General features: G+C 41.0%; 1 protein-coding gene across 2 annotated transcripts in view; it reads right to left on the bottom strand.

The window, feature by feature from the left end:
- Positions 1–17325, bottom strand: part of LOC134538449 (neurogenic locus Notch protein) — a 321837-nt gene that overhangs the window by 32978 nt on the left and 271534 nt on the right. For both annotated transcript variants that reach the window (XM_063379778.1, XM_063379786.1), the window contains exons 9-11: positions 4448–4684; positions 1993–2299; positions 917–1176 (exon numbers count right to left, since the gene is read on the bottom strand). In XM_063379778.1, coding sequence (XP_063235848.1) covers positions 917–1176; positions 1993–2299; positions 4448–4684 — 804 coding nt within the window. The remainder of the gene's footprint in view (positions 1–916; positions 1177–1992; positions 2300–4447; positions 4685–17325) is intronic.

Below are 17325 nucleotides of genomic sequence, written 5' to 3'. Positions count from 1 at the left end.
GAAGGGGGGAAATATCTGCGGGGCCAGGGCACAAGGGAGGAGGGCCCCTTGCTTATGATTCAAGAAATTTTTCATGCAGTATCGTACCCTGATAGAAAATGAAAATTACAAGGTTATTGCTAGCAAAATTTACCGGGAACCTTACAAGTTATGTGTTAAGTTCAGGTCACATTTACAGTTATAGCCAAAAAGATTTTTAGATTTTTTAAATTTTTTTAAATGTGAGTTATTTAAATTTTTTACAATAAATAATGAAGGACAGGACCCGAAAAATTTATTTGGACCAAGACCTTATTCCTTTCGATGGCCCTGAACGTATGTATATTAAAAATGTGTGTATATACACCCACACGCTGCTAATAACACATCTTCACCAAGAAAGATTTCAACATTTCAAAAAACTGGACTGTCAAAGTTACATAGTATGCATTACACAGTTGTGAAAAAACAGTAAGGGTCCATGATTCAATTGGTCAGGCAAAAAAGGTAATGTATGGGTTATAAAAATTTGGCACAAAAATTAACAAAAAAAAAAAAAAATATTTGTTTATGAAGTGAAAACATCAGCGAGAATTGCTATAAAACTAAAATTACATGAAATGCAATAACACGATACGGACCATGAAGCTGAGCGTTCTCGACATTGAACAGACCACAAAAGGTCACGAGGTAAAGACTGAACGGAAGCGGGAAAATGGAAAAATGAAAGTACTCTGAGAAATCCCACCATGTTACGATTATGTCCACCAGGTTTTCCTCTTACAAAAAAAAATTTGACACTACCAGGAATCAAAATAACTACTAAAAATATTTTCAACTTTTTACCTGTTGCTCAGATAAAATATACAAGACTCAAAACAGGCAACACTCGCAGGAATACACAGATTGCCAACGAAGGGCTGGACGGATGACTCACCGCCATATCCCGGCAGGCAGTGGCAAATGAACTGGTTGACGCCGTCCTCGCAGGTGCCACCATTGACGCAAGGGTTGCTGGCGCACTCGTCCACGTCGCTGAGGCAGCGCGCGTCGTAGTAGCCGCGCGGGCACTCGCAGCGGAAGCCATTCACCAGGTCCATGCACACACCACCATTGGCGCACGGACTGCTTGCACACTCATTCACGTTGGTCTCGCAGTGCTGGCCCGTGAAGCCCGGCACGCACTTGCATGAGTACCTGCAGGGTGAACGTAGGAGTTGCATTTCACTTGGCACAGTGCTGTATCACAAGGGCTGGAGACCGCGAGGAGCTCCAAAACACTTGGGTGTGGACTCAGAGTTCATGTCCGGTAAAAATCCTGCTCAGAATTGAGGAAGAAACTTAGAAAAATTATACTTATTAGTTATTAGTTATGTAATGCAGAATACTTCTTGATATGGTGAAAAAAATATTATTCATACACCAAGTACAAAAAACTTAAGCAGGAAAACTTCTTGGTGGAAAGTTCTTGAATTACAGAAACTTTGCAAATATTCATTGCTTATTGAATAAAAATGTTAAAAATTTAAAAAATTTAAAAGACTCCTTAAAATGTTACAACCCAAAATAATAATATTCCTGTTTAGTAGGATATTATCTCCATGATGTTGAATTTTTCATATTAAATTTTTTTAGAAAAGCTTTTATTTAAGATTTTATTTAATGTTTTATGGCCAAGTCTTACTGGCAAAATAATTTTTTTTAATACCTATTTTGAAATGTGGAGCGCAGTAGTACTACCTTAACACTTATTACCACATCACTCTCACATTTAAATCATTTGTCAGGTTAAAATGGTCAATAATTTTCAATCAAGAGTATACTTGAATTGGAAAGACATTGTATGTTCTTGATAGTTTAAAGATTTCCAAGACCTTTACTATAATTTGTGAAGACAATGACTTTCGTTAACCAGTAGGTAGTTACAAAAAAAGATGGTTCTGCTCACACTATGTAAAATGAAAAAGTCCTAACCATCCAAGACATGTCCCTGGCCAAGCCCAGGCGACGCACCTGTTGATGCCGTCCTCGCAGGTGGCGCCGTTGCGACAGGGGTTGCTGTAGCACTCGTTGACGTTGATCTCGCAGTTGGGGCCGGAGGTGCCGGCCCGGCAGCGGCACTGGTAGCCGTCGATGAGGTCCTCGCAGTGGCCCCCGTACTGGCAGGGGTTGCTCTCGCACTCGTTGATCTGTGTCTGGCACAGGTAGCCCGTGAAGCCGCGGTGGCAGTTGCAGGTGAAGGAGTTCTCCCCGTCCACACACTCCCCGTGGTGGCACGGCGAGCTCTGGCAGTCGTTGATGTTGGTCTCGCAGTTCGTGCCTGCCCCCGGGGCAAACCACGCTTCACTCAGCAACCACTCCGTACTCAAGGCTGCGATTAAGGGTTAGCAATACAGCATACACCCCACCGTGGTGGCACGGTAAGCTCTGGCAGTCGATTTTTGTCTTGCAGTTCGTGCCTGCCCCCGGGCAAACCACGCTTCACTCAACAAGCACACCATGATAAATAACCCAGTCAAATACAATAATACCTTGAACTTATGCTATAGGTGAGACTGAGTGATAACCATGTAAATTTAATTTGCGTAAGTGGGGGTACAATGTTGTATATACCGGAAAATAAAGAAAACAATAATTTAGAAAAAAATATGTAATAAACTCTTAGATAATACAACAAATTATATTATTATGAATTGCAAAAACATTAACCTATGTTATTTCGGTGTAAAAGGCTTCATAAAATCTAACAAAGTCATCACTGTTCGAAGATATTTTTTTCTTCTTACACAAAATTTCCTTCTAGCACACTAACAATGGTCAGGATGGAGTGCAGAATTGAGTCGCGAGATCTAAATCAAAAGATGAACGAATAGATGAAAAGATTTAAAAATTGTGTGACTCTGGATTCGCATAAAACAGGGTAGTGCAAGTTGAGGTATTATACTGTATCTTAAAATTTTGCTCATACCTAAATTAATCCAATGTTTTTTGTTACCTTTTACACTTAATAATTACTGTCCAGAGAAGTTAATATTCAGAAGTACTGATGAATAGGAAGTGAAAGTGAGCTAGTCACAAAATAGAAAGAAACTATATACAAAATGGGATTTTTTTTTGTATTTTAAAAGTATCTCGAAAAAGGTCAAACATAAAAAAAAACACTTTCTTGATAAAAAATGAAAAAGCATAACAAATCCTATGAAAAATTTATTTTTCACTGTAGTTGTGTGTTATCCCCAACAAAGACCTGGATGTCCACCAGATGTTAATCCCAAATTGAAGTATTATTTACAGCAATATTTCAAAACAATGGAAATGATTATTATGTGTGCTGCAAGTATGGACCTGTTTCCAGAACGGCACAGTCAAATACATCTCACACAGACTAAGTGATCTCAAAGCAATATGAATCAGAATGTTCTGCAAAATGTGAGGACATGAAGAGGAGGAAATAATGGAAGCATCTGAATTAAAATATGTATGACTAATGGTTTATTCAGCCTACCATCCAGCTACTGAGTCATTTTGTAAACTGCTAAGCTAGGTATAAAATTGATGGCTTCAGTAAATATCATACAAAAAAAAATACCTAAGAAGTTCTACAAAAGAGGTTTCATAATAATTAAATTAAAAAGTCTGATAAAATATTTTTAAAAATGCACGAAACAATATAAGCTTAGAATAATAGATTTTTAAAGTAATTTAACTTATCATCTGAGTTAATAAGTTGCTACCTTTATCATTTAGCAAATCTAGCCTTTGTGTCACTCCATTTCTATGCGAGAAAGGCGGCACTGAATGAACATTAATTCTATTTCAAATTGTTCACATATTTCCAGTATTTTCCACCTCAGAACATAACTTACATGGTCTGGGACCTAAAAATCTACTTGTTATGTAAAGTTACAATTTATAACTGAAAATCACATGTGAATTGTCACTTTTATGTATTTTATGTATTTCTATGTATTATTTTACCATGGACTGAAACAAGGACATATTATTTTAATTCTCCATTGCTTTGAAGTGAAACTTCTTTGCTGAGAGAGTACAATTTTCTAGCATTATGAAAATTCTGATCGCATGAGGGGAATAGTTAGGTGTGATGGGGGGGGGGGGGGGGGAACCAGGTAAGGAGAGGAATAGTTAGGTATGTGGTGGGGGGAACCAGGCAAGGAGGGGAGTGGTTAGGTATGTGGTGGAAGAACTAGTAGAGGAGGAGATGGCAGGAAAGAAGTAGAAATGACACAGCATACTTGAACACTTGCATACTTTCATACATACTTGTGCAATAGCATAACTTATCACTCACAAACTTGCGTATGTATATTTTGATCTGCGACCTCAGCCAAAGAGAGGTGTTTCCTATACCAAATAATATAATAAACAAGAAGTTTTACTTCTGTCGCTAGTGGATCCACGCACACAATTTTTAAAGTGATTTTCGGAGCAACAACCAATTACGCACCTGTGAACCCGGGCGGGCACTGGCAGCTGTACCCCGCGATGGAGTCGTGGCAGATGCCGCCGTTCTGGCACGGGCTGCTGACGCAGTCGTCGATGTTGACCTGGCAGCGGCTGCCCGTGAAGCCGATGGCGCAGGTGCAGCGGAACGTGTTGATGAGGTCGTGGCAGATGCCGCCGTTCTGGCACGGGTTCGAGTGGCACTCGTCGATGTCTATCTCGCACTGCTTGCCCGCGAAACCTGCAAGACACAAGCTTCTAGTCAAACTGCTCGCAGCAACAATGCTCCAAGTCTGCTGGAATTAAGGAACTACATCGATCCCTAGCCCGCACGGAAGTTATGAAGAACCATGCGATATCTCCGTGACGGTAATTTTTTTTTTTTTTGGTGATACAAGTTAAGCTGTTACAACACCTGGGCTCGCAGTGAAGCATGTTGAGAATGATAATATATCTGTCCAAACTCCTTGATGACGTTAAGTTTTTTGAATACTGCATTTTTTTATTCAAATCCCCTCCCGAAATAAACTTTTGTATCCGCCACTGTCACAAGCATAAACTACTCATATTTTCCAGATTATTACTCAGAACTACTCAGCCCAGATTATATAAACAATAATGTTTGGATCTTTAAATAGATATATATATATATATATACACACACACACATAAAAAAACACAGGTAGATCATATACTAAATTAAAACACACACACACTCACTCACTCATACACACACATCGGAGGCATAAGACACACAAAAAACATATTTTTCAAGACAGCATTTTAAAAATTTTACGTAGTGACTAACTTATTTAATCAACTATTTTCCACCCAAAATATGTGAATTTTCGACATATCTTAGATATTAATGTTGTATGTCAATAGAAATAACGTCAAATAGCTGTCAAGTTTATGGTTAAAAGTGAATTTTGCCCAAAAGTGGATAAATTGTATTATACTTGCGAGATACAGATATTAAGAAATTCTACCCCAACATGAAAAGGGGTAAGTTTAGTATCTCACTAAGGGCCACTTGTAGAGTCAGGCGAGTGAAGCCCGAGCAAAAACTTGGCAGGTTAATCAAATGGTAGAATACTCCACTTCGCCTTAAGTCACGACTGTGCAAGCCGGCCTCAGTCTCCGGTTAGTACGTGAACTATCAGAGTCTCTCTCCAACCACAGACCATGTGCTAGGAGAGACGACGTTGCCTCTGAAGAATGACCTTCAGCGCTAGGATGGGAGTTCCCTCGGGGCGACACGAGAGCACAATCTGTACAGGTCAGCCAACCTCGGAGATGCAATATAGTCCCGGCATCATTGCGTGTCCTGTAGCTCGTTCCCGAGATGCGCATAAATCTAGCCTCCTCCTCCTTCTCTCCCACACATTCCTGTCTGCGCTCGCGGGTTATCACCATGGAGCTAATATACAGTAATACATCTTCTTCTTACATGCTCCTTGGTTATCACCGTCTCCTCTCAACTCATCTTTCGTCTCTCTGCGAGTGTCGGCCGAGGGAAGAAAAGCGTCATAAAAGCACTTTACACGGGGACGCCATTCCCCGCACCAAATAAATCCATGACGGAGCCATATTTCACACACCTGCGGTGCGTACAAAGGGGCTAAAAGCCCGGCTCATTACTCGATATTTTACGATATCATAAAAGATTGATGTCGTGTGCAACGAGGCGCGGTGTAGCGGTAATGGGCGCCATCTCGAACTGAGCGATTATGCGCAAAGCGATTCATCGAAACGTCCGAAAGGCCAGCTTTACACGGGTACTCGGAACGGCTGAGCCACAACACTTACAGACTGTTGAAAGTTAGATTTGCTGTGAAACCAAACCATCATCAATCAACTCACGCTGTTTTAGTGGTTTGCTTGGGGTGATTGCAGCCACATAAGTAAGTACTATAGTCTGTCTCATGCTTAGTCTTTTTATATTTTTAACTTTACCTATTTGTTGATTTTATAAGACCATGACAGCGTATTTGAATTTTTTAAGTCATATAGGTACATAATGAAAGGGGAAAAAATTAATTCTAAACATAGATTATTTTAAAGGAGAAACTTTTTATTTGTAGTAGTCGGTCAATATTAATAACAAGGCATTCCATTAATTATTTTCCATTATCAAACAGAGGCTCAAAAGTTAATATTATAGATGTAAAAAAAGTTTTGACAAAAATGGTTCAAACTAAGATGGCGTGAGTAAATCCCCACTGTAATCTAAGGATGAAATATGCTATAGAAAGAATGGCATAATAATTTAGAGTTAATTTAATAACGTGGAAACTGTGAATACATATTACTATAGAGCTTCGATAAATTGTGTTCATGCCACCGATTACCCTTTTTGGTTCACTTTGATGAGTTAGATACGGTGTTTCTGGATTTGCGCCTAGATCTATTATAACACAATTATCCTAAGCACAGAAGGAAAAAAGTAATGTATTTGTGAACTACGAGTACTTTGGCACGAAACATCTCTCTAAAATTTGCATGTTTCTATGTAAGCATATTGGAACTTGAATAGTTTGAACAGAGATATTTTTCACAACTACTGTATGCTCTGCGCACTCGGTGTGACAGGCTTAAAAAATTCTATTCCATGTGCATGAAGCTCACGTCTATAGATAGGAACAAAGTAATGAGTAGCCTGTCACAACACAGCCTTAATCTCTTATAAGCTACGCTTTAAAATTTCTATCAAAGTCAAAACTTTAGCAAGTTAAACAACACACTATGTTTAATTTTACAGAAGTCTCAGCTGTTAGTATTACTCAAATAGTTTGGGTTTTGGGTTAACTAATAAAACAGTGGAAAATTAGAATGTACTAAGATACAAACTACATACATTAATCTAACAAAATTTTCAAATAAGATAATAATGCAAAAAATAGGTAACAGTATATTGTTATCTTAGAAACGTGAACACAAATGGCGTGTACCGCGTTTAATTACCACGCATAACTGTCAAGATCAGATAGTGTGGACACTGACAAGAGCGTTTATTTACATTTCGTATAGAAACGGTCCCGCGATTTTAAGATATAGCTTATGAATTTGAAATTTGAGTTGGACGCACAAAATGCCATGAGTAAATGGCGCGCCATGACACATGGGTTGACACCTTTAGGGATGTCATATCGTTAAGTGCCCCACGATGGTACGGAACACTGGCCAAACGACATCAAAAAGATTTAATTTCCTTTTTAATTTCTCCGTTTTCCTATTGCTTTCGCGGGAATTTCTTGAAACTCAAAGACAAACAATTGAAATTTGTAACGTGAATATCAACATTATAGGGTTAATTACATATTCTTCAATGCTTGATCGGTGTTCTAAATTTCCCGGTTGTGTAAAAAATTTATTATCAAATGATTTCTCATAGGCGACGTTTTCACTTATTGAGTTTAATATTATGTATATATGTAAATTTTCCTTGAAGTCAAGAGTGGTAATTTGCCTACCATGGTTATTCAACGTGGTACGTGGTACGTAAGACTAAACAATGGTACAGAATCCAAGACAATGGCATGTCTAGCATCTCCTCGGCATGCGTGTGAACCTGGCCTCGCCCTCTTGACCGTGAAATTCATAACTCACGCCGCGGCCGCATAGATGGAGGCGCGATCGCGCGGTTAAAACACAAGACTCGGCGACGTTCTTTTGTTTTGTTTCTTCCAGCGACGGGTCTGCGGTCACGTTTCCAGTCGGACGTCGGCCGGCTCTCATCGCGAGCGCGCGCTTGTGTCGCGTCATGACCGTCATTTGTTTTCCCTCGCTCATTTCCCCTCGTGCACAGGCGGCGCCACAAGCCACGTCGTTGGTTGCAGAATGTGCTTGTCCCTCTTTTTAATGCTTCTTGCAATGAGCAACATAGATTTACGATTTTTTTTTCGGACATACGCCACTGCTGGTTACACGGTATGTCAGTCTGTGCGTGAGGACGGGAGCATAACTCGGTTCCCGAAACGTCGCAACTGTTGTGTTAAGAAGCCTACTTTGTTCGTCTGTGTTGTCAAAATATTTGTTTAGTTCCATCGTTGGGTTCGCATGTCCATATTATCTGTTTTGAATCATCATGGGTTCCTCTGTCGCTGCGCTGTCCAAAGTTGTTTGTTCGTATTCACTGTTCTCGTCGCAACTGCCTCGTCGTTGTCAGCCCGCTGTGTCCGTCTGTGCCTTTAATGATTTGTTTACCAATTCTTTCCACGGAATTTTCTGTGCTGTCTATGATTTTAATTTTTTCACATGGGCTGATTTTTACTTGTTTTCTGTGTGTTTGCATATTCATCGTTTTTGTCTGTTGTATAGAACCACTTTGCCCGCTGTTTGCTTACCAATTATTTCTATTTGTTGGTAGAAATTATATAATTTCTTTTAAGGTTTCCGCTTGCGTATGCTCTTTGTTACGCTCTTTGGAAGCGAGGTTAGAAAAGCGTTATTCCAAATATTAATTTCGACGATGAAGATGAAAATGAATATAATGATAATAGTCGGGTTATGAGGGTGTGCATCAACGAAATGATTAGCGCATTTTACAGTTCCATTTGGTGGCGGATAAACTAAGATATTGTAACAACTGTCAGTGGTCTGCTTGATGTAAGGATACAGTGCACGTGAACATGTCGATGTTATTTTTCAATAGACACAAACAAGTGGGTCTCTCACGCCATTTAGGGCCCGGCTCCACCCTCAATGTACGGTTATTGAATTTTTAAGCAAATTTTTTTTGTAAATACTACAGGATGTTTTCACCGCATAGGCTAAGCGTCGCGTAATATTTTAGGTTGTTAATTTTTGCGCCAGATACGTACACACTGAATGTTGTCTACTGTTTATATAAAACTAAGAATATTCAGAGCTATTTTTTTTGCCCGACTAATTACATTATAAAAATCGCAGGCGTTAATACTCCCCTCTCAGGCAAAGTTATTAAAACCACCTCAGTAGGGAACTGCTCCCCTGATGATGGAAACTGCAAGGTCGACCGAAATTTCGGTGACACCTTCGCCTTTGATGCAGCTACAACCCAGAAGCCAAACAACTGCACCATGTTTACTCACTAGATTGAATGTCACAAAACAACTGTGCCCAATATGGCGGGTGAAGACGGCGACTTGCTGCACACCCGGTGGCGCCGAAGACGGTGACGGGGCTAAGGGCGATGTTTCCAAAGCGCCGTCACGAGCGGGTCGCCGCTACCGGCCCCCGGGTGTCACGACAGAGGTAGCCCCCCCCCCCCCCCGAGGCTGTCCTCCCCTGCCGGCCACTGCCGACAACATTCCTCTCCGAACTAGCACCGAACAAGCAAACCCCGACAGGCCGTCGCAACAGACCAGAACAACGCCAAGGGCGGTATTCCAAGACGTTGGGGTAAGGTAGCGAATAAGCACTGCATTGTTGGGACACAACCGAAACCTAACTCGCGGGCCTTGTTCCAGCACGTGTCCTAACCGAATCCCAGTATGGAAACGAAAATCGGCAACCGTTTTAATAAACGGTGCCTTGTGCGAGGCTAGAAACCGGTTTCAACGCATTCTAGAGGACGTTTCGCAACCTGCGATACAATTGTTACGGCAAAAATACTAGAGATAGCAGCACAATCGCACAAAAACAGAACCGGCTTTCTAATTTTCTCAAGTACATTTTTATTTGTGATTATTTCTTGTTATCACCATTAAAATGTACCAAATGTATTCCAGGATAGTTTTGCTATCATAAAGTTTCATTTGGCCCACAAACACGCTTGGTACGTCCCCAAATGATCACAAAAATGACTATGTACGAGTAATGGCGCCATCTGGACCAAAGCAACGAAAACGTTAGTTCGGCGCATGCGCGGAATTTGGGCAAAAGATCGGCAAAGGACAGAACACCAAAATCCGATTCCTAAAAATAAGGGACTGGCCGTGTCCTATCGTGAATTAGCAATACGATTAGGGTACAGGTGCAGCATATTCACATACACCCTTATTTTTGTATCTTGGAATACCGGGGCAAGTCTTTCGAGTTACGGCTGAAACTCAAAACCTTGGGGCAGATTATGCGTCCGGCACACAAAGTACGTGGTGGTCTGGGAGCCAATGTGAAACTCTCGACAATAGAAGTACCGAATCACGGGCAACTCAGTCAAAACACTATCTCGAGTGATCAGCCAATGAACTAGTGACATTTGACCGAGTACGTGGAGGACCGCGGAGTATACCCTAAGAGGTCGATGAACACGTGAAATTCATTCCCGTTTCTGCAAATAATAGTTGCAAGTAGTATATAAAAGTATTTCCGGGGGCTGGCGTCGGAGTGAGGAGCTGGAGCCAATCCCCACCATCTAGGATTGTGACATCACGGTGGCCATCTTGGATGACCTTGACATTCAAAATGTTCCAAAAATGACTCTAAATTCACCCGTATTTGCCAGTTTTAAGGGAAAACATTCCACCACATAATCTTTAAAATGTTTGAAAATTCAAAAATTCCATTTTCAAGGGAAAACACCCATAAAAAATTTAACAAAATTCGTAAATCGAAATACTTCAAAATACATTTGCCCTAGAAAAATAGAAAAACATTTCCCAAAGTGGTGTAAATTCCCCGTCGATTAGCCACTCTAAGCTACCGAAGTCATGTCTGTCATCCTGTCGTCTGCTGGAGACCACCATTTTTATTTGTGACGTCATCGTTGCAATTATCATTACTGCCACTATCTTGAAAATCTGTAATTAGTACCCAAAAATTCGGAAAAATGTTTTAATTTAATAAAAATTATTTGAAAACAAGTTTAATACAATTTTAATTATAAAAGCACTTACATCATGGAGCTCGGAGTCCTCGGTTAGAAACCAGCGAGGACAAAATAAAAATGGAGATATAACTATCTATCCTCCACGTAGGCCACCGACAGATTGACCTCCCAATTCCAATGTATATATTACAGCAGCTAGTATGACATCTCGTCCGACATATTGTTTCCGTCTGCTGGATGCCGCGGATCTTGGATTATCACATCACAGATGCTATCATGTTTTCGTCTGCTGGAGGCCGCAATCTTGGATTATCACATCATAGCCATTATCTTGTTTTCGTCTGCTGGAGACAGCCATCTTAATTTTCAGTACTTGCTACCAAGAGCACTAGTTTCACGTAGTACACACATCTTCTGCATGAGTACACTGCCACCATCTTGTTTTCAGTACTCGATACCAGGAGTGCTAGTATCACATAGTAAATAAGCCATCTGATAGAGGACGCCTCCGAGATATATAATTAATTTTTATCCGATAGTGTGCTTATCGCCACACCGCCATCCGCCATCCGCTATCTTGACGGTCGTCTTGGCCACCATCTTGAAAATCTATAATTATAAGCTAGGAATTCAGGAAAAATTCCAAAACTCATAAAAAATCTTCAATTAATATACTGATTGATTCGATCGGTTACTGTTCTTGGTTCGATACTTACTCGGAACAAAAATTTATTTTAGGCAAAAAATACTTATTTAATAAAATATGGTAAATCCTGAAAGAGACATAAATTCCTCATCTACCAGCCTACAACTGATTTTGACTCGATTCTATTCCTTGGTTCGATCCTTGTTCTATGCAAAAACAATTTAATGTCATTTTTTTTTTACATTCCTTCTCCAATCCAAGCCAACAAGATGACGTCGTACTGTCCTTGGAAGTAACAATGACGGATTTCAGTACTGTCCGCAGGCGTAAAAAGCGTTAATGTACTAGTAAGTTTATTTGTTTCGATTTATTTTGTGAAAGAAGACGGGCGGCGTTAAGTAAATATTGTACTTTAGATATTTTTAATCGACAGCAAGACAGACTGGCCGAGGGATGGCACCCGCTTCAGTCCAGCTTGTGCCACTGTCCCGAGGAGCTGCAGCGTATCTTTCGTATTCACTGATCGTTGGACTCAATAGTTAATTATCTTTCGTGAAACCGTTTTACGAGCTCCAAGACTGCCCCGACCTCGTGCGAAAGCCTAGGGCGCGTGGCAAACGGCCGGGCGGGCCATGTACACAACCGGCCGACTCCGGACTTTCGTTTTGTCTTATGACTACGGTTATGCGATACCAAGTGTTTTTATTTTTCGACAGAAGTGTGGTGCCATTTAATGGTCTCCATAACTCTTAGCGCCGTTGTGGGCGGTCGTGTAGCGCACGCAGTGCACCGCGGCAGCAATAAAACCAACACATCTACCTCCAGGTGCCCTATTCTTGACGCTGTCTGAATAATTCCGCTAGCGGAGGTGCTTAATTCCGACAGAGATTTGCTAAATAATCCTATTCTTGAACACTCGCTAGCGGAATTATGTATCGGAATTACATTTAAAAAAAACTGTCGGAATTATTCCACCACCTCCTTTGCTGGCGGAATCACAATTCCGTTAGAGATTTGAGAGTTTGTTGTTCTTAGGAACTTCGATTTGTTGAAACTGGAAGCTCTGTTTTGGTTCTGAAATACTTTCCAATCGCGTGGATGGTTGGTTAAGTTAGGTTAGTTACATTTATATTTTGTAAAATAGTGCGGATGACTAATTATATAAGGTTAGCTACATTTAAAACCAGCAATAATTTATTCACCTTTTTATACTATGTGATGTATATTCAGATAAAAATATGCAACGTGATACAGTAGGCAGGCCTATCACTGAGTCGTATATTATTTTATTGAAATTGAATTTATTCATAAATGAAACAAACACATTATTTATATAAACTCATATGAGATGGGTTTAAGAGTGTGTTCAAATTACTGTATTTAAAAATTGGAACACGAGTAGCATTCCAACCTTTAAGAAAATTATATTTGTTTCTGTGAATGTCAATGTCAGTTTATTAAATATTAGGCAACGAAAGTAATACTTACAATTTTTCGGTGCTTAACATTTTACATACTATACATGAAAAATATGGAAATTTTTGCTGTGCAGAAATTTAATACTTATTGGTTTTGTGATAATTAGGTAGTGTAGTGTAGTTTTCGTATAACGTAATTTGTTTTTCACACTACATATTGCAAAAATGTGTCATGTTTTGATTGATCAGAATTAGAGTGGCAGGCTTCTTTAGACTATCCACATTTATTCGTAAAAAAGTACATATATTACGGGATTGAAATGCAATCGAAGTGTGTCCATTTATATGTAAATAAATTTCTCTCAATTACAAGTAATTTTGAAAATAAAGGTTATCCATTTCACCCCTTTCTATCTTGTAGACCTAGCCAACATTCCTGTTATGCAGAAAATTTAGTTGAAAACAAAATACACCAATAAAAACCCTAACAAGTATTTTAAAATAAATAATGACAGAAAAAAAATTTGCTGAAAGATTGTTTGATAAATACATAGATTGTTTCCAAAAAGTCCCTACTCTAAACAATTGCAAAACTCCTCAAAATAATTGCCAAGAAATTGTCCATAAAAGCTATCATTTTGTAATGACTTGCAGTGGCTATAAAATCTTAATGTACACATTCATAAATGATTTGCTAACCAAGAAACACAGAATAAAATTTATTTTTACCTCAAAATATTCACAAAAATATTATATGAATTGGAGCCAATTAAGCAGAAACTATAAAATAAAAAAGGGTGTCATTTAGGTGATAATGATTTTTTCAATACCGTACTAGAAAAAACCCACGAATCAGTAAACATTTTCGTAAATATTTGTGTTTTTGTAGTACTATTTTCCAACAAGAAATATATTTTTTAAATTGCATTACACAATATTATTTTTTTTCCCTGCTAAAACATATTTTTTTTTATATAAGTCATAGAAGTTTCTGTTTCTCGGGCATAAATTTACAACTCATTTTTAATTATTACTTATGTATCTATACATGTAACTTCCACGTCCATCAACCACAGAAAAAATATTGAACTTTATGAAAAAAAATTAATACACTTTCATTAGAAATGGTCCTTCCCTCATTGTGATTGGCCTTCTACCAGTGACTTTAACACAAAAAGCTACGTTTCCACACTTTTATTGAAACTTTTCGTCAACCCGACAATGTTGATTCCGATAGCTGCTATAGCAGTTTCAAGAATAGCTGTCTGTCGGAATGAAACTAGTGGATCATTCCCCTAGCATAATTGTTCGACAGTGTCAATAATTGGGCCCCAGAATTGTGAGTAGGCCTTTCACTGATTCCTGGGGAGGTAGACGACGCAATGTCCTGCAAACGTAGGGGTGTGCTCCTAAGTGTACTCTGTTTCCTGTCACCCGCGCTCTCGGGGCGTGGTAGCGTATCCAGTGGTGGTCAGGCAGGTAAGACCACAACGACCACCTTCAATCCAGAGACGCCCACCACGTATCCACGAGAGCCGGATAAAATATACTGTATCGAGGCATTTCACACAGTCAATTTTTTTTTACAATAAATCACCCTCTCTAATAATTAGCTGTGGTGGGCGAGAAGTGCTCTTCTGCACGTCAATTAGTACACAGTTACTACATTTTTTAAGTCTATGATTCGCCTTAAAAAAGCTATGCCATGTTGAGCTTTATTCTACATACCGTAACAGTGAGGAGAAACCTCAGTGTTTGGAGAAATACCTTCAGCAAAACATTTTCGACAAATACAGATGTAATTGGGGAAAATGTTTCGTGTCAAGACAATTATAAAAACGCGTTTTTTCCCTTCCTTTTATTGTCAAAATTGATACAATTAAGTCAAACTTAAAAAAAAATCACAAGACGGATATACGAGTGATACGTCCACTAAGTCCGCAGGGCCAGACAGGGGGAACAGAGTAAGACAGAAATGGTTAAGAGGCTGGCCGACTCACCCGGCATGCAGACGCAGCTGAACGAGGGAGATAGACATGGAAAGAAGTGTCAGTCAGAGGGAGACAAAAGGACGCAGGGCCGACTCACCCGGCATGCAGACGTGGCGGAACGAGGGAGATAGACATGGAAAGAAGTGTCAGTAAGAGGGAGACAGAAGGACACAGGACCGACTCACCCGGCATGCAGACGCAGCGGAACGAGGGAGATAGACATGGAAAGAAGTGTCAGTAAGAGGGAGACAGAAGGACACAGGGCCGACTCACCCGGCATGCAGACGTGGCGGAACGAGGGAGATAGACATGGAAAGAAGTGTCAGTAAGAGGGAGACAGAAGGACACAGGACCGACTCACCCGGCATGCAGACGTGGCTGAACGAGGGAGATAGACATGGAAAGAAGTGTCAGTAAGAGGGAGACAGAAGGACACAGGACCGACTCACCCGGCATGCAGACGCAGCGGAACGAGGGAGATAGACATGGAAAGAAGTGTCAGTAAGAGGGAGACAGAAGGACACAGGGCCGACTCACCCGGCATGCAGACGTGGCTGAACGAGGGAGATAGACATGGAAAGAAGTGTCAGTAAGAGGGAGACAGAAGGACACAGGACCGACTCACCCGGCATGCAGACGCAGCGGAACGAGGGAGATAGACATGGAAAGAAGTGTCAGTAAGAGGGAGACAGAAGGACACAGGGCCGACTCACCCGGCATGCAGACGTGGCTGAACGAGGGAGATAGACATGGAAAGAAGTGTCAGTAAGAGGGAGACAGAAGGACACAGGACCGACTCACCCGGCATGCAGACGCAGCGGAACGAGAGAGATAGACATGGAAAGAAGTGTCAGTAAGAGGGAGACTGAAGGACACAGGACCGACTCACCCGGCATGCAGACGCAGCGGAACGAGGGAGATAGACATGGAAAGAAGTGTCAGTCAGAGGGAGACAAAAGGACGCAGGGCCGACTCACCCGGCATGCAGACGTGGCGGAACGAGGGAGATAGACATGGAAAGAAGTGTCAGTAAGAGGGAGACAGAAGGACACAGGACCGACTCACCCGGCATGCAGACGCAGCGGAACGAGGGAGATAGACATGGAAAGAAGTGTCAGTAAGAGGGAGACAGAAGGACACAGGGCCGACTCACCCGGCATGCAGACGTGGCGGAACGAGGGAGATAGACATGGAAAGAAGTGTCAGTAAGAGGGAGACAGAAGGACACAGGACCGACTCACCCGGCATGCAGACGTGGCTGAACGAGGGAGATAGACATGGAAAGAAGTGTCAGTAAGAGGGAGACAGAAGGACACAGGACCGACTCACCCGGCATGCAGACGCAGCGGAACGAGGGAGATAGACATGGAAAGAAGTGTCAGTAAGAGGGAGACAGAAGGACACAGGGCCGACTCACCCGGCATGCAGACGTGGCTGAACGAGGGAGATAGACATGGAAAGAAGTGTCAGTAAGAGGGAGACAGAAGGACACAGGACCGACTCACCCGGCATGCAGACGCAGCGGAACGAGGGAGATAGACATGGAAAGAAGTGTCAGTAAGAGGGAGACAGAAGGACACAGGGCCGACTCACCCGGCATGCAGACCATGGAGCTAATATACAGTAATACATCTGGAGAGGACAAGGGAAGGCCAGCAAAGGATGCGAGGTGAAGCCGGGTATCGGCGTTTGTTCCCTTCTTCCTACGCTGGAAGAAAACGAAAACGAGCCAAACTTGTCTCGCGCGGCGGAAAAATCCTCCAAACTAAACTCGCAACAGCTCCGAAACTATCAAAACAATCAAACTGAAAATTTTACTGGATTATCTGTAAACATTCTTCCCCACACCGCTTTAATATTTTTTTCGAAACATGAATACTTTCATTTTTAAAAATTAAATACCTATTTACTGCCAAATTTTTTTGTGAATACGCAGAGTAAATTTCAACATCGAGGAAACATTTTTGTTTGCAACTATAGGTGGGGGACACCTGCGAATGAAATTAGGAAGAAGCTTCAAATTTTATTTATATACCACTCTAGACGCATTCAACCCAATACTTTTATTTTTACAGA

This window comes from Bacillus rossius, chromosome 1 (assembly GCF_032445375.1).
Source record: "Bacillus rossius redtenbacheri isolate Brsri chromosome 1, Brsri_v3, whole genome shotgun sequence".
NCBI classification, from domain to species: domain Eukaryota; kingdom Metazoa; phylum Arthropoda; class Insecta; order Phasmatodea; family Bacillidae; genus Bacillus; species Bacillus rossius.
Note: the sequence above shows the minus strand (reverse complement) of the source record. Positions and strands in the feature narration are given on the sequence as shown.